At 38.5% G+C, this 24,918-nt stretch overlaps 3 protein-coding genes across 4 annotated transcripts in view; 1 reads left to right on the top strand and 2 right to left on the bottom strand.

The window, feature by feature from the left end:
• LOC139767286 (uncharacterized) overlaps window positions 1-24,918 on the bottom strand; it is a 398,565-nt gene that overhangs the window by 266,522 nt on the left and 107,125 nt on the right. The window lies entirely within an intron of this gene.
• LOC139767284 (methyltransferase-like protein 25B) lies at window positions 1,280-14,157 on the top strand. The gene is made up of 11 exons (XM_071696476.1): window positions 1,280-1,448; window positions 2,990-3,102; window positions 3,219-3,847; window positions 6,577-6,811; window positions 7,027-7,162; window positions 8,357-8,529; window positions 9,220-9,367; window positions 9,691-9,800; window positions 11,061-11,160; window positions 12,130-12,220; window positions 14,056-14,157. The coding sequence occupies exons 1-11, from the start codon at window positions 1,335-1,337 to the stop codon at window positions 14,145-14,147; spliced, it is 1,941 nt and encodes a 646-aa protein (XP_071552577.1). The 5' UTR covers window positions 1,280-1,334; the 3' UTR covers window positions 14,148-14,157.
• Window positions 15,407-23,114, bottom strand: LOC139767285 (carbohydrate sulfotransferase 10-like). Its single transcript, XM_071696477.1, has 7 exons — window positions 22,120-23,114; window positions 21,408-21,584; window positions 19,656-19,766; window positions 18,991-19,115; window positions 17,440-17,647; window positions 16,675-16,809; window positions 15,407-16,082 (listed from the first exon to the last, which is right to left on the bottom strand). The coding sequence occupies exons 1-7, from the start codon at window positions 22,531-22,533 to the stop codon at window positions 15,903-15,905; spliced, it is 1,350 nt and encodes a 449-aa protein (XP_071552578.1). The 5' UTR covers window positions 22,534-23,114; the 3' UTR covers window positions 15,407-15,902.

The raw sequence follows: 24,918 nt of genomic DNA, 5'->3' as shown, positions 1-24,918 counted from the left end.
GTAACCTCCGCTCAGCTGATAAAGTCTGACCTCGTCTTCGTTGAAACCTCCCACTCATATAAGTGCACTGCTTCTAGGGTTTTTTTTTTTTTTTTGTCCTTGTTCTCCGCCTTAGAGACCATGCTACAACACCCTGGCTTGTAGGTAGACGCACGTCCCTTCCCATCCATGTGTACGACGAGAGCATTCGACGTTTCCATAAGTCGCCCTTGTGTTTGGTCGTTCTCCTTCCTAACGCGAGTGCTGTTTAACCGAAAAAATGCGCCCGTCGGCAGGCATTACAGGGGATCCTATAAAAGATGAGGGTCTTTGTTGCTCGTGAGAATGAATGATGTTATATGATTCGAGTCAATTCAAGCTACGGGAGTAATTACAGATTGGAAGGTAATATTGGGAAGCTGAGTCTTTTGTATGCGGGTGAACTGTGTGGTACAAGGAGAGTGGGATTTGCACGTACGAAAAGTAGAGAGGAAGTGGGAAAAGGTTTACTAGGTGGTGAAACAGATAAGAGATGTACAGACGCTACCTGATGGAAAGAGTGCAAGTGTGTCGTTGAGAGGAACACATGAGAAGGCGGCGGTGGATCAAGAGAATGGAACTAGAGCTAACAAAGAAAGTAGATGAGAGATGGCATGAGAAAGTATCGATGCGCTCCAAAGAGAATAAGTTTTGGAAGGAGAGCAACAAATAGGGGTGACTGTGAGAAAGCGGACAACACAGAAAATGCGTAGAGATGGAGTGACTCGTACAGGTTTAGGTCATGGGCTGAAGGCTTCGAGGGCGAAGTGAAGATGGCCTTTGACCTGGCATCGATGCTGTAGCTAGGATGAAATATAATGATGATGGGCTTTAACCTAAACCATAAGGATCGGGTAAATGGCTAGTGCTGTACATAATGTTTTAAAGATGAGTATGTTAATGTTTCCAACAGTTTTGAACGTGATCAGGGACTGGTATGTTTAAAAAGGCTGACTCTATTATTATGGAGAGGTGAGGAATATCCTGCCTCTTACAAGACAGGCTGCAGAAGCCTTGAGAACTGTAAAGAATCACACAGTCTGGATTTTGCGTTCTTATCGGATGAGATAACCCAGATACGAAGACGAGAGATTACTGGATAAAAGAAAACCATTGGAAAATACGGATCTTAAGATTACTTAGTCTGTATATATATATATATATATATATATATATATATATATATATATATATATATATATATTACACCAATAGGTTTCAGATGTCTAAAATTTACTCTCTTACTCGAATGCACTAGTGTTTACGTTGTGGCTGCCGTTTTGTAAACCTTGGTCTCCCTTACCTCAAGAATAACCATGTATCAGTCTGTTCAAATATCCAAAACCAATATCGAAGCCTGGAGGGAGTTCACAAACTCTGCTGTCAAATTTCTCGATCATTATCGAAGTCTTCTCGATACATATGTCTTGGTGAGAGTGCTAATAATGTTAAATACGGTGGGGAAGTCACACTGGTGACAAGCACATCTTTCGGTGTGTGGCTGTAACTGGCGTTGAACACGTCTGCTCTGTGTTGTGGTAGGAATTCATGATAGGCAAAAAGATTGCAATAAATGGTAAAGTTTCATCGTAGGGACACCAGAGAAACAATTCATGGATTTGTATGAAACACGTCAGTGGCCATAATAATCAAATAGACTCCTTATACTTGGTCTAAGTGATTTAGACCTGTGGAGTGTGATAAGGAATTATTTTATTCCCACAAAATGTGATAAAAGAATTATGAAAATTACATGGAATTCAGAGACACTTGTGTAAATCAACAGAACATATGAAAACCTCACCTCTTCACCTGTGTGCAGAGATTTACATAAATATTCAGTATTTTAGTCTTTACTTATTGAAAATACTGTCATCTTCCTTATATTTCTTTGGTTGGATGTGGTTGGGGGAAGGAAATGCCCACAGTGATATCAGTTAATAAATGCAGTATCATGACATCTTTAGGGTATATTAAAATGCACCAAATCACCTTCCCCTGGTCTAAATCATTTCTACTAAATAGTGTTGTTTGATAAGCATTTCTGTGGTAAAATTGTAGTTTGATTCCACACTGCTATTAGTTCTCGATATTGCATGATTTTGGTCTGCTGTGTTAGTGCATTATTTAGAAAATACAATAACAGTTGTGGAGCATGATCTTAAGCATCATTGAACGATATCATATCGAGGTTAAAGTAGTGAGGTTTGTGAATATCAGACAAATTGTGGGAATTGTTCTTGTAAAATTTGGTAATAATCTGAAAAAATAACAGAACTCATGAAAAACTCACTTAGCTTCCTAGCAGTTGAGATTTATGTTGATGTTCAATATTCTAGTCAAAATATACAAGTCTCACACACAGTTGAGCAGTGCAAATATCACTATATTTCAGCACACAAATAAACTGTGGTCATAACAATCACAAGCAGATGACCAATTTAATGTTGATATATTTCTGTGAAGTATTTTGGCAACTAGGTTAGGCTAGGTGAGGATTTTCATAGGTTCTGTTAATTTCTTAGATATTATACAGGCTAAGAACTGAAGTATATTCTATATTTGTAAAAGTTTCTGTGATGTCATCTCAAAGGACGTGCATCATGTTACTGAAGGTTCAATTTTAATTCTACTTTTACATTATTTGAATATAGAAAAATACATCTACTGCATAGCAGGAGGTTTACAAATTTTGATGGAGTGTTTGTGTTTAGTATACTTTTTGAGGTACTTTACAAAATGCAAGAGAATTTGTAAGATTCAGTACATCTTCAAATGATCTGCTTCATTTTTTTCTGGTAGATGTTGTCACATTATGGTTCTTTCATTTAGAAATGGCCAAAAAGCATGGATACTCTCAGAGAGTAACTCTTAGATTTTACTGTAACTTTTTTAATATTTCCAGTCAGTCAGACTTAAAGTAGAAATATTGCTCATTTATTATCAGACCCCTGTTTTTTTTTTCTGACAGGACTTCTTCACAGAAGATTTATGGTCCCAGTTAAACCCTAAATGGAGAGCTGTCTTGGAGTTATTAACTCCACTTGAACTAGCTAATTTCCTATCCTCTGGTACACCTTTAAAGTAAGTGACGGAGAAAAAGTTTTACTAAGATATTACTAAATATTACAAATACATCAGTATTTATGTCATTTGCTCTTTCTCATTACCCAATATAATGTTTTTCTCTCACATTACAGGCAGAGTTATGTGTGGCCTCTTTCACTGCAAGCCCTCCGAACAACAGCATTTACATATACACTACCAAGAAAGTCTGTGTCATCAGTAGATCCCTTCTTGAGCTACCTCAACCAGCAGATACAGAAGGTAGAACCACTTTCAGATACTGCACAGAGCTTTGAAATAAGGTGTTGTGATGACAGAAATACCATGAAAGATAGTGATGATGTGAAAAGAGTAGAGGGTGTCAAATCATATGAAACAGATAATAAGGATTTTTCCAAATTATCCAGTGTTACCAGTGCAGAGAATTTTGAAGCAGATGTACCAGCAAAACATATTGAGGAGTTATCGAAAAAGCAAGGTGAAGTCAGTGGTAATGTGATGGAGGTAGATAAAGAATGTAAAGATTTAGTAAATTGTGATGTAATGCAAAACATGAATTATAGAGAAATTCCAAAGGGAAGGGAAACTGAGACTCACAATAGTATAAGTAAATGTGAGGAAAATATGAATTCTTCAAGACATTTATGTGAACAGGAAAAGGACTTGAAAGCATACATAGACACAAAGGACACAAGGAATTTAATTCATCCCATCCAACAAATGTCTGTAACCTGGGGTGATGCAGCTTCTGAATTAAGTGCAGGTAAGAGTTTTAGTACTAAAAAAATCTGACTTTTTTCAATCAAATTTCCCTTTTAATAAGACAGATGCTCCGTAGGTATACATACCTCTCTGACATGATTGTTATCACTTAATGTTTGTTAGACATCAAAGATAGAGATTTTCCCTAATGAATAGGCAATTCCAAAGTACATTCTGCATTACAGTGATAGGAAACAGGATACGTGATGGTGTTTTGCTGTTATTCAGTATTTCCCTTAATCCCATGCTGAAAATGTATTGGCTATTGATAATTTTAACTCAGTATTGGTGGATATAAAAGGTAAGTGTCTAAGAAAATAAAAGTAGATTAGTCTGCAGTCACCTAAATAGGGAAAGTAGCAGTTAGCAGTTGATAATGAACATAATTCGATTGTAATAGGAGAATGTACCGTACCAGTAGCACAGTGGGGAGAAGCCCTTCACAGAAGCTTTGGGTGTCGACTCTACTTATATTTGTTTGATAGCATACTATTGTAGTTTGTTGAGAAACTTACCACAACTTGAAAGTATTAGATATGTTTTTGGGCAACAAGTGACGATCTTGTTGATAATTTCATGGTTAGAGAAAAGTTTGGTATGAGTGATCTCAGAGTAAATACTTTCTGATAGCTTTCAGCACAGCATTTAATGTTGGTTAGCATGAAACGTGTGGAAAGATGCCATATTTTAAGCATAATTAAATGATCTTCACTTTGCTTATGACATGATAAGCTAGGATGATACTTTAAATGGTAATGGTATTGACATAGTTTAGAAAAGTTTTGATAAGTTATTCAATGAAATAAATGAAATTCATATGCCATTTTCCAAGAGGTAAATAACCAACATGATTTAGTGAACTCCATAATTTTGGTGAGAAAATTATAATTTTATATATCAAAGCAGATAACAAAGAGAAGCTTATACTACTGAAAATGGTAAAACAAACCCTAAAGAACTGTATTGTTATGTTAGAAGTAAGGGTAATTACCTAGTCAGTTGTTCCAATAATTTCAGAAAATGATGACTTAGATCAAAGGAGCTTTACCTATTGGTACCAGAAGACAGTGTTCTTCAAAATAGTGGCATATGAGATCAGGATATAATGCCAGTATTTACCATAATGAATGTAGATGTTTTAATGAAATGTCATGTCTTGATAAATTCTGTCAGAGAACATTGAAGGAAGCATTGAACAGATTGTAATGCAGGGTAAGTTCTATAGTGCTGGAAGTTTGCCAGTGTAACATCAATATTCAAACTGGATTAAGTTCAACAGGATTAGAAATTTCCCAGTTTAGCATCAATATTCACACAATTAGCATGATGGGTTTAGTTGGCAAACTTAGGGAAACCATCTCTCAACAAAAGATCGTAAATGATTTAGATGATCACCAGGTAATCAGCAATTCACGGCATGGTTTATTCACAAAACTGACCATGTCTGTTAGATTTGCATGATTTCTTTTTTAATATAACCAATACAAAAGATAAAAGCAGTTGATAACATTCATTTTGATTTTTAAAATGCATAAAACAAAGTCTTAGTCGTACATCAAAGATTTCAAGCACATGTAATGATGTTGTATGGTACTTCATTGTTTAGAAAATTGGTTTACTGGATGTAAGGAAAAAGCAGTGATTAACAGTCAAACCTCAGAATGGTTAGCTATAACAACTAGTGTGCTACAAGGTTCAGTCTATGGATCAGTTTTCTTCCTGATTTATATTAGGGACATTAATGATGGATTATGCTGTAAGGTATCAGAACTTACAGACAACACTAGAGACAAGAAACAAACCTACAACAGAAACTGAATGTCCATACTTGCAGGCTGACATAGATAACTGATGAACTGAGCTCACAGGAGGCAAATGAATTTTGATAGTGATAAATGCAAACTTTTACACATCGGCAGAAAAAACAAGAAGAAAAGCTACAGAATACGTTCTCTTGATGTACAAAACATGAATAAGGAAATGTATTAAATTCATTTCTTCTCCCTTACATGACTACTATCAACTTCTTTTCCATTACCATCCTTCTAGATACCTAAATTCATTTATTAGCCTTTTATTCTTTTCCATGCAAACCCATATCACAGCAACACAATGTAGCTATATATCTTCAAAATAGAATTATGCACCTTTATTTACTTAACAATATCCTCCCTCTCACAGCAAAAATGACCCAACATTCTTTCAACCACTTCATGTGAATCATATGCTGCAGTGTTTTTCTGCTAGGATTTCAGGGTTCCATGAAATTTTGTTTTAAATGAATAGGAAAACCTTATGAATAAGTCCACTAAATCATAATTTATAAATCTAGCTTTGGTAATCTGAGCTTAGCTAATGGTTCCCACAAAACTGCTTTTGAGGCTATAAAATTTTGTCTTACGAAACAGGTGTAAGGAATGGATGGAGAGGATCAGGATCCCAGAAAAAGTTACTTGTTGCTTACAGGGTTCCTCGATCAAGAAATGGATGAAAAACACTAATTTGATATTACAGTAACTGGTGGCTTTTCATCTTTACACCATGACTGTATTGAATATCTAGCTTTTCATAGACAGAAATGCATAGATATGGGGTGCATAATTCCTGCCATCCAAGTTTCACTAATGACTAAGATGATTGTACAAGTTTTTGAATCGTGACAAAGCATAATCTATTCATTTATTAAGATCACACTTTCCATTATGTAAGAAATTCTAAAATTCCCTTCAGCGGCAGGGCAACATAAGCTACTTCAACATGTCTTCCGTCGACATCTTAAACCCAAGAAACAACACGAGATTGCACGCCTAGCTTTGATAGCTGGACAGGTGGCTCGTGGTGCCTGTGATGGTGTCATGATAGACGTAGGCTCTGGTCAGGGCCATCTTTCAAGACTCTTGGCATATGGACATAATGTGAGAGTTGTTTGTTTGGAAGCACAAGATGAATTTATCAATGGTGCAAAGTGAGTAATATCTATCTTGTTAACACCATATATTTTGTAAAGTCCTGAACTTTTATCCCATGTGGTAGCACCCTCAAGGAGAAAGTTTGTCTGAAAATTAGGTGAGGTTATCTCATTATGCACTGCAAATTTATATCACCATAATAATGTGTTAAGAATATGCCTTGTGTATGATGGATCAAAGAGTATCTTCAGGTGTGATTTTTATTTTCCAGAAAGTTTGACAACCAGTTAGAAATGGCTGTGGAAAAGATGAAACGGAGGCAATCTTCATTACCTGCTCTACCCCCAGCCCCTCGACATACTGTTTGCCTTTTGGAACCTCACATGAATCCCCAGACATTTAGAGAGGTTCACTTTTTGCTTTGTATCTATAGCCCTAGTATTCCAGATATTAATATATATAAAACCCCAGGACCACTTTCATGGGACTTTTGCAGCTTTGAAGCAACAGCAATCAGAATTAGGTAAATAATGGAATCTTTTGGAGTAAGAAGTCCTTCAAAGAGATTATACTCCCTTTCGTCAACGTACAACAATGCAGCATTGCTAAAGGTGATTTTTCATTCGCAGTGTAACCACAAGCATGTGAAGTCTTTTTATACTTAGTATCCTAATCTCACCTAAGAATGTTGTATTCACTGAATTTTCCATAAACATCTGACTCTGGGAACCAAAGGAAATAATTTGTGAAAATTGGCCCATCATTACAATCCCATGCTTTTGTTAAATGCAACACTCAGACTGTGCATGGGCTATTTTTTTGTGTAAGGATAGTTTGATTTTGTTTCAAAGGATGAACAGTTCTTTGCTACAAGAGTACACAACAGATACCCACTATCTGTTGTTCATTGATACAGATAGTGTATGTTTGAATTACAGATATTGTGATATATTAGAAAGTATGTGGTTGTAACTAGAAATATTGAGCTAGATTAGTGTTAAACCCAAACAATAGTGAAGATAAAAGTCAGCCTTTCCAAACTATACAGTTGTGAAGGAATAACTACATAAGTAATCAGAACATTTTACTCCTGTTTAGAGTTCCTAACAAAATAGCATTTCTACTCGCATTCCTGCTGTCATTGCAGTATATGGCAGTTAAATTAGTCTCTAGACCTTTGTTGTAAACATCTTGCAGTTTAACTACTCAACATCACCTGAGTTCCTTGCTAGCTAATTACCATAAGGAGTCAAGGAATAAGCTCCTCAATATGTAGGCTGAATAATCTCTAGTTTAAATAGCAGAAGTATTGTACTCTAGCTGAGGGTTATCATGGGGCTGGTTGAAGTTGTGACATGTACTGTAAGTAACCATGAAAAGATAATAGGTCAGGTGGAAAGAATGATTAGCAACTTTATGTGAAATGGGTATAGATGTGGATGAATGAACAGAATTGTATTTATCATTGGTTTTGGGGAAGGTCTTCTCAGTGACCAGGTTCCAGATGTGGGATATTAGGCATATAACTTCATGAATTGAGCAGGCTAATGATTTTAACATTTACAATGAGTAGATAATGTCGCAAGATTTATGGAATGCAGGTAGTCACGAAAGCTTGGCCTGAGTTGGAATCCAGAGGAGCAGTATGTGGACTTCTTGGGTTGCATACTTGTGGAAACTTAGCACCAACCATGCTGAGGATCTTCACCAACATGTCAACATGCCGTGCAGTTGTTTCTGTTGGTTGCTGTTACATGAAGTTGGATACGATGAGGTAAACTGTTTCAACATATCAGTGGTCCTATATCCTTAACCTGAGGTTACTATTTTCCAAAACAGTAATATGAGAAGGGAAGATTAAGTAAATTTTCTAAAGGAAACTTAAAAAGACATTTGGAAGTGGATGCAGTGAGGCAGCACATGGTGACGTAGGATATGAATGGATGAATAGGATACAAAGTCATGGGAGGTATTGGGTTCCAAATGAAAATAACGGTGTATGAAAAGAATATGTTGAAAATGAGCGTCAGCAGGTATAAAGTTGGCAGATGTGTATTTTCAATATCATGGTGTCCATAAATACACATGCTATAGGCAGAGAAAATTGTGTAGACAAAAGTATAATTGGTGTATTTGTGATTAGAAAGAATCTGTCTGGTAGTCTGTTTGGTATGGAGTTTGTAAAAGAGTCTGTAGGGGACTTATTAGATGATATAATAATATAGAGGTTAGCTTTTATATAAAGTTAGGTGGTAAAGACTATGCATGAGAATGAAAAAAAAAGGAAGGATAATAGTTGAAAAGTTGGGCAGGTTGCTGTATTGCAGGGATACCGCAATATATTAAAATATACCATTCAAATACTGTATATTTAATGTAACATACATTTATTTTACCTAATACATATGTTAAAACAAAAATATAGTTAAAAGAAAATTTCCTCAAATATAAATTTATTTCATAGCAATGAAACAGAATACCCTGGTTATCCAATGAGCAAGTTTGTCCAGTCTTTGCCGGGTAACACATTGAGCTATGAGGCAAGAGAAGTTGCTTGTCATGCTATAGAAATGTACACCAAACGTCTTCAGCTGGGAGCAGATAACCTGAAGGTATTAGAGAGAGATTTGATATTCATTTTTCGTACTTATTTCTGATAATGAGGACAATTTTGATTACAGTGTATAATTTTACTCTTATTCTGGTATTATTTTTTCAATTTCCTATGAATCATCCGTTATCAGTACTTCATTTTCAATAATATTTAACTTATTTTCAAAGTTTTGCTTAAAATTCAGTTATTATCTATAGTAGTTGTATTCATCCTATCAGTTGGATGATCCTTACAAACAACCTCTAAATGTGAATGGTACAAGCTTGAAATTTACTCAATACATACGCACGATATCTAGGTACTGATAATGATTTTTCTCAGGTTCACTGTTACCGGGCATGCCTTGAGGAGATAATTATTAAGCACTGGCCACAACTTCGCCATGCTGGGCTGCGTTCCGTCAATCATGCTCATGAGATGGACTTTGCACAGTAAATATATTATCACCTTTGGAAGGCATTTTATGGAAATCATACAAATTTGGATTCTGTTATATCCTTAGCAGCATCATCTAGATTCTGAATGCTAAGTGTTATTGATTCTGTTTGTTTGGGAGGATTAAAATGGTTTCTTTATATGCTTTGCAGTATTTGCTTAAGATAGTGCATGACTAAAGTACAAGGGGTCTTGTTTAATGTTGAGGTTACATATTTCAAAAGGGTGACCCTTTATTGAAATGGCTTTAGGTGATTCCTTTTTTCTTTTTTTTCATTATAATCCTTGCAGAAAGGCTAGTCACATTCCTAAGAGGATGACTCAGAAATATTTTCTATATTTTGCCTTACAAAACGTAACTTTTCACTTGTGGTTTGATCACTTTTTTTTTCATACTTGATCACCGTTTCCTGAATTATCCTATTTCACATACTTTAACTGTCTGATGCTAACTTGGAGGAATATTGATTGTGAGTAAAGACAACTGTCATGAAATATGAATTCAGAATACTCCTCTGTATCTTTGATATCAAATCAGCTGTGAGATTAGTTATAGATTATGAACAAAGTACTCATTAGTATCTTGTGATTTTCAAAGTTAAACTTTGTTGCTGTCAGAGATAGTATTAAAATAAATCAGATCTTAATGTTGGAAAAATTCAGATGTATACCTAAGTTACTGTAAGTCATCCAAAATTAGGTGAGTAAAATCTATGTTGTTTGTAGCACACCTTATCCAACTTTTTCAAAATTATCTGCAATTACTTTGCCATTCCTCTAATAATACCTTACCAAACTTTCTCACTCATCTGCGATTACTGTGCCACCTATGTCTTAATATTGTATTTTACATATCACTAACAGACGTTATCAGCATTTCTGATTCTCTTCCATCACTCTAGAATTTAGGGTATATCATGGTAAGTGTTTAGGGGACATTTAGCATGCTCCACCTGCAGTAAATATGGTAAATGGCTTGAATAATGTAGCTTTACTGGTATGTTGCAATTTCCTTTCATGCTCTCCACAAAATATATGAATGGCTGGTTTTGGTGACCTTACTGATACAGACCAAAGAAAATGTTTGAGAGCCTGGGTATAAATGATGTATATCAATTGCAGCAACACAGATTTTTTTCCACCAAACATGTCATGAACATCTATAGATTTCATTTATTTAGAACTGTGGTGATATTTTGAGGCTTGTGCCCACCATTTCCTTTATATAAAGCTGTTCCCCCATTTTTTTTTATCAGATATTGTATGCAAGCCGTTTCTCGACTACAAAACATCAAATTACCAGAGGAGGACCTCAGAAGTGAGCAGACAAAGCATAACCTTAGCAAGTGGATGCAGGTGAGAAACCTATTGGCTTTGCATAACCTTAATTAGTGAATAATCTAAAAGACTTATAGACTGCTGTTGAAATTAAATGGTGATATAAAGGTTTATGTTTTGATTCAATAATATTTCTAATGATATGGTTTAATACTATACTACAGACTGTTTCATCTTAGGGTAATTAGAACTGCAAAGGTAAAACACATGGCAGTGTTCAGGTACGTTCGAGTAAAAGGATTATGTTAACACTTGAATACTCATAAAAAGGTAATTTTTTTCACATACTCCCAATTTACATCCTTTCATCGTAGTAATTAATAAAAGAGTTTGGTGTTTTATCATACACACAGTTAGGTCACCCATGCATGGCTTAGTATTCATAGCCATTTTACCAAAGAATGGCTGGCATTCTCAATGGATAAGGAGATTTCTCTTCAGAGGGCATGGCTGATGAAGGTATTAAGGGTGCAAATGAGTTTTTTTCCAATAGCTTAGGCAAAAACATTCCCCAATCATAGCAGTCATGGCTGAAAAGAAAAATGAGGAATATCACAAAAATATTGAGATTAATACTCCTAAATGTGGAAAAGTTATGGGAAAGGGAAATTCAAAATTAAGAGAATTTTACAGCATTACAGTTTGAGGAAAGTCACTCAGTTCTTGTGTGGATAGTTTTCACACAGAAACCTTGGGAAGCAAGTGTCATTTGCATGCCATGGTGTCCAAGACTTAGTGGGTGGAACACACTTAGACATTTTACAAGAGCAGTGACCAAAATAGTACTTAAACTTGCTTACAAGCCAAGAGAACCCAGTGGGCCCATATTCATCTTGCTTGTTATTATTTCTTTTGATTTTTATGAACAGTATTCTTCCTGCATTAGTGCACGTCTATCACTCAATTTCAGGTTATTTTGTAATAGTTATGAATTTATTAAATGTGAAATTAATGATGTTGATGACTTCAATATTGTTTGACCCACAGGTGGTCATATACTACTCTCTCAGGTTGTTACTGGCACCTGTGGTGGAATCTGTAGTGCTTCTTGACCGATTGCTCTTTCTGTACGAAAAGGGTAAGTTCTTTCCTCCTCAGAGCTTATTGTATGACTTTGATGTAAATGTATCAAGAAATTTGATATTTCCTACAAAGTATATCTATGTATCTAACCTCTCTTTATATATCTTTACCTCCTTGCCCAAGGATTCCCATCCGTGGGGTTCCTGCAGTGCTCCACTGGGTTGGACCACAGATCAAGGAAGGTGGTATGTGTTTGCCTCTTTATGGGGTAAAAACAACACAACTGAGAAGTGTGTTCAGTGTCTGTAGTGTAAAAACAGCATCTTGAGCATGAGGGATCTTGTGATATGCTGAATTGGAGTTTGTAGTGCTAGATGGTATTCACACTGAGATGGGAAAGGATAACTCCAACGTGTGTGGGGAATGTGGTTTCAGATGGGTGCATGTCTGATGGAGTGGTGTTTAAGATTGGGCTGGGAGGGCAGTTCTTTAGTACTTGTCTGGTCATTTCAGTTTTTATATGTTTTGTCAGTATTGTCTTTTTTTGGGAAGGGGGAATCTGTAAGTATTGGTTGCTGAGGCATAAGGCATGATAAGTTTTTTTTCATTTAATCTGGGGCTGGTGGTTAGTTATGGGGTAATTTAGTAGCAGATGTAAAATATCTTAAGTGAATTTAGATTCTATGTTTTGAACTTAGTGCACTCAGAAAATATATATCAAGGAACATAATGCACAGTGAGCAGTTAGATTCAACTTGTGGTTTTAAAGTGCAAGTGTTACACTAATGATGAACTTGATTCTTGTCATTTGAATTACTTTCATCTGACATGGTGCACTTTTATGAAACACTGAACTCACAGAATACATGATAAACTTAAAAAGAACTTAGTAACAGTGAAAAATTTGTGGAGTTTGACCTTGGGTAGTGAACATATGGGTCATTCATTCTCACGATGGTCAAGTAGCTATAGAAGGAACAGTGGTTCTGGATAATGTAGCACATGCTCAGTACATCTGTCTATGTGGAAACACAGACCTAATTAAAAGCATAGCTCTTTTCGTGTTGTGATGATGAACTTGCAAGCAGCAAAAAGTGGTCATATATGTAAAAATTAAAAAAATATAAACCAAGGAACGGCACAATTCTGACATACTTAACGTACAGGTGTGAAAGCATGAATGTAGAATAAGCAAGACACTTCTAGGATTCATGCTGCTGTAATGAAGTGATTGATGAGTGCTTCTAATGTCATCTTGTATGATTGAATAAATAATGCTGTAAAGATTTGGGGTGCCAGAGAGAGTGAAAGACATGGATTTTGATGTCACAGAGTAGGTCATGTGAAGTACCTTTAGTTTGTTTGGTCATGCAGAGAGGATGGATGATGATTGGTTGGGAAAGACAGTACATAAGTTTAAGATGGAAGGAAAGAGGGTATGGGGAAGACAGCAAGCTTCTTTGGAGGGAAAGGTGAAGAAGTGTATGAGGAAGAGGGTCCAGGAAGATATGAGGGAGATAGATCATGTTAGGGAGACTTTTCTTCTGTGGTCACCCTCTTTTCTTCCCTTGGAGAACTTCAAACGGGGAACAGAACTTTAGAAATATAGTTAGATAGGTATATAACAAATGGTAGTACTTGGTAGTACTTTAATCTTTCAGGCAACTCCTGCTATTCAGGTTTAGCTAATGAAAAGGGCATCAAGTCATGATATAGGAAATAATTCACTAAAATTTTCCTCAGAGTTGGCATATATATTGTAGATTATATCATTAGGACCCAGTGTATACGATTTGGATTTGTTCACATTAATTTTAAGGACTCTTCATTTAGGACTGCTGTTATTATATGAGCAAAATATGACTTACTCTAAATATTCTTTATTTTCAGAGGTAGAAAGTATACTCATTCCGGCATTTGATCCACAACTGTCACCACGGAACCATATTCTAGTTGCTGTTAAGCCCCACAATAAAATATGACATTATCACATGACCTCTTTTACTGTTAATAACTCATTAGTGTAGATATACACTAAATTGCAAATATTTTGAACTTCAAGAATAAAAGCTATGTGTTGGTGGACTGTGTGACTTAGGAATGCCAGAAAGCATTGTAAAAACATTCAAGTTTCTGACAGACAAGAGTAAGGTTGCTTTAATGAACTGAAAACCATCTGAAGGGTAGGGAGCACAAGATACACCAGAAATGAATTTTCAGTCTGGGTAAAAGTAATCAGGGGATTCATACAGACCTGCTGCCATCCATACTTGATGTAAATGACGTGCCTGAAGGAATTATAAATTATACCTAAGTATATGTGCAGATGATTATATTATAAAATGGAAAAGGAATACTCAGTTGCAACAGCTTTCAAATAAACCTAGATAGGCTCCAGGTTCATTTAAAGGCATGGTATGTACCTGAAATTTAGCCAAACCCAAGTCAAAGTGCTGATATTAGAACACAGGCCAGCTATAACCATTATTTTGCAGTTAATAGGTTTCAGGAATCCAACACCTGAGAGAAGCATAACAGGTGATACAGTGGTCAATGTATTATACAAGAAAAATCTATTGCAAGGGTTGTGTGTGTGGTAAGTTACAATTTAATTAGTTCTGAAACTACCTTAGAGTACATGAAAAAGTAGTCCAGGAGAGGATTTCGAGCATATAATACATCCATAGTATAAAATGTTTCAAGTTTGGTTACCTTACTTGAGGAGGCACATTGATCTGCTGGAAAGAGTTGAATGACAAGCAACAAAAATGTTGCCTAATGCAAGCTAAGTTCAAAGAAGATAATGGTTGCAGACTTGGCCACATGAGAAGACAGGGCAAGGAGACCTTTGTTACCTTTGATTCTGACTCTCAAGGTTCTCACCAAGTTGAGGTCTATACTGAGCAGATCTCTGAAAAAGGAAGAAATCATACCAATATAGGATGACAAGAAAGCAAGAGAAAAAACACTTCCACTGTGACAGGAGAAAACTAGTGGGAAAAGTAAAGCCATGAATGCTGTGTATATTAAGAAGTGAAGTAAAGTGTATGAAAGAGAAGAGAAATTAAGATATCAGGCCCTAGGACACGAAAACTCCTTCCTTATATGCAGAGGTAAGTAATAACAAATATACACTCACATGTGCTTCAGATAAGGATTAACATTACACCTGTGCTTTCTTTAGCTGTGAAATGATAACATATCTCATAAGTAGCTCTCCCAAGAAAAACAAAGTGTGGACTTTGCAAAAAGAAAAGAATCTTTTATTTTTGGTTTATATCACAGCATAAAATCAAAAGATACACTGCAATGTCACCTCAGCTTATATAGTATTATGTGAATATGTCCTCCAGTGTCAGTTATAATCAGATGACTACATCATAAAGACTTATTTTATAACAGCAAACACATAACCAGCTTGGCATAACCGGACTGTCTGCATGCAGTTACACTACAAGTGAAGAGTCATCTTCAGCGAAGTAATATCCAAATCAATGGGTAAAGGAAAAGAGTACAGTCTCATTGAAGAACTCATTTAAAAGGAGTCCTGCCCCTTTCTTCAACCGATTGTATTGCACCCTTGATGCTGCATGAGCCCTGTAAAGTGGGTCTTAGGCTTATATGATTATTTGTCAATTATAACTAATGTCATTTATTGGAAGATAACAATCCATCACGAATTGCATGGTATTTTACTACTGCTGCTGAAGTTGAAGACTATTATGCTTAGTCTTTCTTTAGTTTTTTGCACTTGCTAGCAGGTCTTCATCTACTTTGTAATTGAAGAGTAAGAAATCTGGGAGGTATTGTTGATGCAGCTCCTGTATCTGATGAACAGTGAGCTGACTGAAGTACTGTTTAATAAGCTCCCCTGATGGTGTTTTCCGTTTCAGATGGCGCCACTCATGAGCCTTCAACTGGTGGTAAAAATTAGAAGTTAAAACAAAAAAGGGATAAACAAGTACAGCTCACATCCTATTTTTACACTAAGCTATTCTGTATTATCACCAAAGGGAAAACCTCCATGATGAAAGCAGATGAGGTAGAATAGGGAAATGAGTATGACTTGGGAAAGAGGAACTAGAGTACTGCTATATTTACGTTTTTTGTGTTCAGTGTTAGTGGCAGGCTACAATTCTTAACAGCTGCATGGAAATGGGGCAAGGAGGAAATAACTTATACTATTCCCTTTAGAGTAGCATTTCCTCATAATCATGGTTAGCAGTGAAGTAATATAACCGTTTCTAAATTCAGTTTAACAGTATCTAAATCCATAATCTTTTTCAGAAAAGACTCAAGTGAATCAAGAGATTATTATTACTTCCTGGTGTTACATGATTATTTCTTGAATAACATAAAAGAGGTCTCTCAGATAAATGTTTGCCAAATGCTCCCTTAAATATCTGATAACTAATTCCTATATAATGCAGTTTATTGATTCTTAAGATCTTGAATGATGGAAACTAATCATTTCCTTTTAGTAAGGCTTAACTTTTGTAACCAACTTACTCTTCTGAGCTCCTCCATCCCAGTTAGAGTGATGAGGAACTTCTCATCTTCCTCCATTGTCTCTAGCTTGAGGATGAGGTTGTAATCAGTTGCACACACATTACACTGGACCCAGTATGGTCTCCAGCACACTACCTGAATGAAAACTAGTTTTCATGAAGCAAAGTTTAAAAGAAATGAGCCCTGGAAAATAGTGATGTAACAGAAAGCACCTCAGTTTATATAAAAGTCACTAGTACACGGACACGCACACATAAACTTAAAATGATTACAATGAAAGAACAATCAGGATAGTACTTGAATTGGTGCAACATGCACTACCTAAAGAGAAGTTTTAATAAAAAGAGATTCCATTAATAGATTAATGGAAGAAGTAGATTCTCATGGACAAAAAGAGTCATGAAGAAAGTCATGAGTCCTGGAAAAAAAAGAGCTGGAAATGATGTTTTGATGCAATATGGCGAGAAATAAGAACCATCCATTGACTGACTACTTCAGGAATATCTAAAAGAAAACTCGACACATGGTTGAAGACAGTCCCTGATGAACCTCGGACTGACAACTAACTACACAAGAGAAGTGGCAGCAGAGAGAAACAAGATGACCTGATGTGCAAGGAATGTGGTGAGCGATACGCTAACCCTATCGTATTGAGGGAATGTAGATAGACAAGCGGTTGCTCTCTCTCTCTCTCTCTCTCTCTCTCTCTCTCTCTCTCTCTCTCTCTCTCTCTCTCTCTCTCTCTCTCTCTCTGTTCATGCTTACATTAGTCATCCAGTCCTTCCTAGTTTTCAACGTTTTCGTGGAGTCGATAACATGCTGGATGAACTCTGGGAAGGTAGGGAAGGGAGACGTCTCTGCGCTGTCTGGCTTCCTGTATTTGGCGATGATGCTCAGCTGCAGTTCCCTGAACTTGTGTTGCGGTGGGCGAGGCTCCATCTTCTGCATCTTGTCCCGGTATGCTGAAATCAACCTGGTTTAGAAGACGGGGACAAGAATCACAGTCACTGAGAACATCTGAGACATCTATAATGAACTGAATGTTATCGTATATTTTCTCTCTCTATCGGTAACCATCCACACTATGCACTGGCCCTGGAAGTAACACTCTACTGTAATATAATCTACCCTACATTATGCCTCACTTGCCTGGTCACCCCACCATGTCAAAAACAGAAGTAACAAAGCTGCAAACCATGAAACATAGCGCTCAGAACAATCGCTAGCTGCTTAGTTAACACAAACACTCAACTGTCACAATGGAACAAACATCTTCCCATTATAACCTCAAGACTTTTTTGCAACCGCACTGAGCATATCCTATCCAAACCACTCTTAATCTCAGTTTAGAAATATGGCCTCTGTTGAATCTGAGTCACGTTTTAATGCATTTTAGGTAACGTGGGATTGTTAATCATGATCAAGTTTCTTTATTCTTACTCAAAGTCATTCATATTGGGCTTTTGTAATATACCATTTTTCAGGGGACGTTTTACATTTTATGCTTTTAACAGAATCTCACAATGAAGATATTACATGCATGATATCCGTTCTTTATAAGATTTGATTGTGGTACATGTAAATTCTGAAACGTAAGCCAATAAAGTTAAAGATTCTCATCCAAGCCCTAGTGTTTTTCATATATATATATATATATATATATATATATATATATATATATATATATATATATATATATGATAACCCAAGGAAAAATATCCATGAAAAAGAGTTCTGGTGTTACCCAGGATATGTCCAGAGGTTCGAGCGTGCTACCTTCAGTCGCTGGGAACTGTGAACTCCTCGAGAGGGGAAATTCTTCGACGTGACTCTACTCCTGTTGATACAGAGCCTTAACACATTACAGCATCTTACAGTTCAGACATAATAGGGTTGAACTCAGTGTTGAGAAGATGCAATGGAGGGAAATCCTCCTTTGTACACTAGGATTCGCTCGAGTAAGTAGGGTTGGACTCAGTGTTGAGAAGATGCAATGGAGGGAAATCCTCCTTCGTACACTAGGATTCGCTCGAGTAAGTAATCCCCAAGAATGAGACAAACAATTCAGGGAAAAAAAAATATTCTGAAAGTGTGATGATGTTGCCGACTGAAGTGAATGGGCCAATATATATGCTCCTATAAAAGACTTTCGGGTTATTTTCCAGCGGCTCTGTGAGATTACTCAAAAAAAAAGGAAGTGTGATTGTGATTAAGAAGTTTTAGCATATTGCAAGTCTAGTGAACACTATCAGAAAAAAATGTAGATGTGCCAAAGATGCCTCCCCCTTGGACAACATGGACGAGTGAGGCGCTCACCTGGAAAAGGGATGTCTCACAATGATCACACGGAGGCTGTTCTTGAAGACCCGAGCCCTATCTTCCAGGTCCCTAGGAGGAGGATAGAGTTCGCTCGCCTTACGTTGTGTAGCACCATACTTAACCTTCGAAAGGAATAATGTTCACTACAACTACTATTGTTACTACTGGTAATAATGAATTATCATTATTGCAGTTATCATTATCATCGCAATCATCATCATCATCATTATTATTATCCTTGGGGATATGGGGAAATGCTGCTCACGTATATCCTGCACATTACAGAGGGTGACATAGGTGTGTGTCATTCGGCGTTGAGCGAGCACGAATATATCGCGATAGGCTGGTCTTTGACCTCCCACCCCCCTCCCAACCCTCACCGAAAAGGTTCAGGCTAAAGGTCAGGCCATCATACCCCAAGGGTCGCATCACTGTACTCCACGATCGTAGCACCGGACTAAGTTAAAATCATGTACCTCCCAGCACACCGAACGAGCCCTTCCTTCTTTTAGAAATATCCATGACTAAATCTTGACACACAGCCTCACTCGGCATGAGAATTTGTATAATCCTACTTCATACCAAGGTATACATATACTCCATACCAAGGTATCCATGCACTCCATACCAACGTATACATACTCATTAAAACGTATTCTTACAGAGAATTTCATCTTCTCCCTTAGCTTAGGTGGCAGCTTGAGGAGCTCCACGTTGCCGTCGTTGAAGTGTGCCAGACGTAGGAAGTTTATGGACCAGGTTGTTGATGCTACCTGCCAGAAAATAACAGTTAGAATCAGTTAGTTTTCTATCCTTGGGAAACAAAATAAACATGGTGGTTATAACAGTTTATTCTCATTACTCTAAAGTATATTTGAATGTTATTTTTCACATGTTTCCCAGTTATTTAAGATGAGTGAATGACGTAAGCTCTCTGAGAAATAATGACTATATATATATATATATATATATATATATATATATATATATATATATATATATATATATATATATATATTCCTATTACCACCTACGTAGGAAAAATGATTATCTTGTTCACACTAAAATCCGTTTGTTTGATGTTCTAATTTGCATTTGTCCTGAAGTGCACTGCTCCTCTGCCTGGCTAACACACACGACCCCAACTCATGCGAGCATAATAGCAGCCTACCCGTGCATGACGCCCTTTCACGTCCATTTTCCTTAACTATCTACCACCTCCACACCGTTCTCTAAACTTCGCTAATGACGGAGAGTCAAGTCTAACTACGGTGCTTAGTGATTATATATTTTCCTATCACATCCTGTGCGCCTTATCAGTTATATGTCTAAGAGACAAGTCTACCAATTAGACAGATCGAATCTACCCATTTCTCTCAATATTCGCCTTCCCAAGTCGGTCTTCTCCGTTGAAATCCACCCTCCAACATATTTCCATTTCTTCCTTTATCCCCATTTTCACATATTTTTCTTTCGTCGCAACCATTTCTTTAACTCCCTCCCCTCCACATTCTCCACCCTCTCCCTGCCGCTCCCCTGATCTTCCTAATTTCCCAATACCACCTCTATCATCCCTCCCTCCTTACGTTTGTCTCCCTCAGCAACAACACCATCCCCACCCACCAAATTCCTCGCTCCGTCTCCCCCGGAAACGCCCCACCACCACCTCCCCCACGTCATTAGCAACACCGCCAACAGTAGCAACGGTTCCTCCCTGAGTCAACGGTATACCGCTAAGACATCCCGGGAACCGCTTGTCTGCCCGCCACCCTCTTTATTCATAACATTCCATGACGCATTTAACTCTCATCATCTCCAGATAATTTCCTTTGAAACTGGTTAAGAATTTTGACGGTTAAGATCGTAACACAAAACTTTTGAAGGGCAATCGCTTTCAAAAATTTATTTGAATTGACTTTCTTTCTCACCATTTGGCAACTTGTGTTTTCTCGGTCTTTAAGCCTCTTGCTAGAAGACAGAAAACTCGTCTGTATCAAGCAGGAGAGTCCGAACTGGCAAATTGTCACTGGAGCAGCGAAAGATCCCGTTCGACCAGTAAATCTGCCAAGATTTCATCTGATTTCTTTCCGGTTCAGACACGAAGCAGGAAAATCCCTCGTGCAATATAAAGTTTACGGTGTGGGTCGTATGCTGCATCCAAACATAGCTACAGCCCTCCATTCATATACTGAACTTCAAATCCATGACCATTTATTTACATGACCCACAGCCGATGAAAAAAAAGAATAACATACGAACGATCTGAGAAAAAAGAAAACACATGAAACTCAAACCTATTCACGACACCATTATTTCTCTCATACAACCAGTCTGAAAACCATACATAGTATTCTCTATTATGAAACACCATTTTTTTTTTTAAGACGTCTTTCCTCGCCATCTCCATCACCCACCTTATAAATAGGGCACCATAGGACATTCGGGTGGTGTTTGGTGTCCCAGATCATGTTCAGTGAGGAGGTGGTGGTGGTGGTGGTGGTCGACTCCCACGCGACGCTGCTGCACTCCTGGCTCAGGTGTTCGGCCCGTTGGACCATCACGCGGACGTGACTCTCCAGGAATTTCCGCTCCTGGAAAGAAGAGCAAAAAAGAAACCGGTCGAGGTCGCGCATCCACACTTCCTCAAAGAATCGTTCACGAACACGACCAAAAACACTAACAGTAAGCGTTCGCTACACCCATGAGTATAATGATCTTGATAAATCTATGATCATGGAAAGCAACATTGGTAATTATGAGGGAAAAATTGAGATATTCGAAATGTTTTTAAAACGAAATAAAATCTGATAACACTTAAAGAGTTTGTTGTGTGACCCAAGACGCCACAGTAATATGGACTCAATGGTCCAAGGGCTTAAAGGTCAAGCATGAAAAAATATCTGGCCATTAGCTTAACGGGGGAGTGGGGGTTTAAGAGTGACATATAATTGTTCTAGATAGAGGAAAACGATGTTACTCGCCATAGGTCAAGGGTCACATGATAATTATAAGAACGAAGCCAATATATTTAGGCCACAGTATCAAAGTCAAGGTCATGAAATGTCAAAGACACGAAAAGACGGATCAAAAAAAAAAAAATATGTTGGGTCTTTGTGTACATCTCACCTTTTTACTGTAGCCGGAGAAGTCCAGTTGCCTCAGAAGAGCTCCATACGAGGGTTTCAGCAGCGGGTACTTCCACTGGGTCATCCTCGGCAAGCTCGCGTTCTTCGGGTAGACTTTATTTTTGATGACCACGAAGTCGAAGACATCTAGCGCTTGCTTCCGTACGGTCTGCTGACGGTGGGACGACGCCGGGTTGCTCCCGTCTCTCCCCGCCTCCTGCAACCTCTGGTATCTCGGGAACTCGTCGGGGGAAAGCGTCACCATCGTATTTCCGTCATCCCCGACTAAAGTGAGTGAGGGCTTCACCTCCCGCGTGCGGCGGTAGTAGACAAAGACGCCCGCCAAGCTGAACAGCGCGATGACACGGGCGACCCTGACGAAGGTTGGGGGAGTCGGGCATGGCAGAAGTGCCATCTCAAAGCCTCAGCGTAATATTGTTGGGTCACCTCATCTGTCGGGTGATGGCTTCCGAAATGTGGCTCTCCCCCGCGCGCGCGCGCGTATCGATGTTTTCTTTGTAATTAGTGAATGTCTGAGGATTCACGGAGAACTATCGGGTATTACCTGGACGCTACTTGTGATGCCACTTACACAGCCACTGACCCAGTCCATAGTTCACGGTGATCATTGTATTCAACGAATGATGATGAGAGGATCAGGGTATGATGAAGGCTTCTTCATTTTAGTTGACGTTGAATTTACTGGTCTTTTTTTTTCCTCGAAATTTTCAGTCAACGGCGTTCAAAAGGCGGAAGTAAATCCAGTTTTAACTAACGCCAAATTTCTGAACCATTTTCTTTAAACAACAATATTTTTTTTCCTTTACCAACACCACGAAAAGATCTAGTCACACACACACACACACATACACACACACATACACACATCACAAGCCACCGTCTGACCGTGTCTGTATCCTCCCTTACTGGTGGCAGAGCACTGACTGACTAGCTGGCTGGCCGGGCCTGGAACCTGGAGAGATGGGTTGAATGACTCGGCGCCCCCTTGTGCCACACGAGCAGGAGACGCCGCCTGGAAACTGGAACCCCGCTGGTGAGAACATGCGGGGCACATGACACCTTCTTATGACACCAGTCATGTTCTGACATCACGACAGGGATGACGATATGAGAATATCGCCATGGACGCTGCAACGCGTTGGTGAATGAGAGTGTGTTATGGATCTGCTGTATCCAAATGGTGTGTGTGTGTGTGTAGTCGGGGTGAAGATCATGTCAACCATCCAGGTTTTGATCTGGGTGAACACAGATGGTGTATCCGTAACACACCAGAGGCTCTCATTAAGAGTATTAGTGCATGATAAACCTTTCATTTATAGTCGTGTATCAAAACCCATTTCCAGTGAAAGCTTAGAGTCTGGTGGTGATCCTGGCATTCAAGCATATGATCCCGGAAATGTTGACTTTTTTCCCCCTCGGCTGCTCCTCAGGCATTGAATAGATTCCAGGCCTCCGCACCCAGTGACAGTGTGATCTGAACTCCTTTTGTTTCTAACGGGTAATGACATTTCCCTGGTCGTCTATTGTAGGTTTGTGTTGGTTTACCACACTGAGTATTTAGGTTAACGGCGAGCATATGTGTCGTGCTTGACCTACTGACCACATCAACTTGAGCAACATGGGAAGGTCTGGAAATCTTGATCTAACGGTTCTTACGTATGAATAAATTCCTTTACTATGAACCCTGGCGACTGGAAATAAGGTACTGCAGAAACTTGAAGACCATCCCATTCTCTCTCTCTCTCTCTCTCTCTCTCTCTCTCTCTCTCTCTCTCTCTCTCTCTCTCTCTCTCTCTCTCTCTCTTCTCTCTCTCTCTCTCTCTTCCAGCAGTTCATGATCAAGGCTCCGAGGGAAGCAATTTGAAAGGAGCGCTCCGCCTCACACCCACAGCGGCCCGTATGAATTACCGATTCTGGCCTGGCGTCACCTGCCGTTTCGCCCGGGAGCTCCTGATGTCTCCACTCGCTGGAGACGTCCTGGAGACGAGGATGGCTGGGTCAGCTGGCACTTGCTTACGGCAGGACACACTGATGACGACTTTCAGGATCACCAGACCCTCCCACGGTGCCTCACGGTAACATTATACCCTCAACTACACCACCAGCCGCGCGCAACTCGATGCCTCTAAGGGTCCATCTTGGTCAGACTGAGGTTGGTTTGTTGGTTGGCTGGTTAGATGGTTGGTTGGCTGGTTAGTTGGTTGGTTGGTTGGTTGGTTGGTTGGTTGGTTGGTTGGTTAGTTGGTTGGCTGACTGGCTGGTTGGTTAGTTGGCTGGTTAGCTGGCTGGTTGGTTGGTTGGTTGGTTGGCTGTTTGTTGAGCTGGCTGGCTTCTTGGTCGGCTGGTTGGTAGGCTGGTTGGGCAACTGGCTTGCTAACTACCGAGGGTCACTATTAAGGCTGTCAACGTCAAGCTAAACTTCCAATAACCGGAAAAAAAATGTTGACATTTTCTTCAGGCGTTAAAGATATTTCGAAGACCACACACACACACACACACACACACACACACACACATCCCCTGACACAGACGGAGTCCACAGGTCGAATGGTCTACGCCCTAACTCTTCCTCGTTCTCTACCTAGTCTCTGTGGCTTTGCAACACAAATGAAAGAAAGATGATCCAAAAGAAAGGTCTTACATTATACTAACGTAAGAGTAAATATGTAAAATTACGAAATATCCAAGAGTGACCTTTAATACAGGTGTTTATGAATTCGATGATATCTGTCTCTCCTAGATAAAGTAGAGAAGATGAAAGGATAACTGGGATATATAT

The sequence above is a fragment of the Panulirus ornatus genome, chromosome 59, assembly GCF_036320965.1.
Source record: "Panulirus ornatus isolate Po-2019 chromosome 59, ASM3632096v1, whole genome shotgun sequence".
Classification (NCBI taxonomy): domain Eukaryota; kingdom Metazoa; phylum Arthropoda; class Malacostraca; order Decapoda; family Palinuridae; genus Panulirus; species Panulirus ornatus.
This window is presented reverse-complemented; position numbering and strand designations above follow the sequence as displayed.

Excerpts from the sequence above, each read along its gene's own strand:
- LOC139767284 (XM_071696476.1), top strand. The coding sequence starts at position 1,335 with ATGTATCAGTCTGTTCAAATATCCAAAACCAATATCGAAGCCTGGAGG. Across the intron at positions 1,449-2,989 it reads TTCTCGATACATATGTCTTG|GACTTCTTCACAGAAGATTT; the intron begins GTGAGAGTGCTA and ends TTTTTCTGACAG. Across the intron at positions 9,368-9,690 it reads TGGGAGCAGATAACCTGAAG|GTTCACTGTTACCGGGCATG; the intron begins GTATTAGAGAGA and ends GATTTTTCTCAG.
- LOC139767285 (XM_071696477.1), bottom strand. The coding sequence starts at position 22,533 with ATGGCACTTCTGCCATGCCCGACTCCCCCAACCTTCGTCAGGGTCGCC. Across the intron at positions 17,648-18,990 it reads GTGAGACATCCCTTTTCCAG|GTTGATTTCAGCATACCGGG; the intron begins GTGAGCGCCTCA and ends CTTCTAAACCAG. Across the intron at positions 16,083-16,674 it reads GGATGGAGGAGCTCAGAAGA|TTGAAGGCTCATGAGTGGCG; the intron begins GTAAGTTGGTTA and ends TTTTACCACCAG.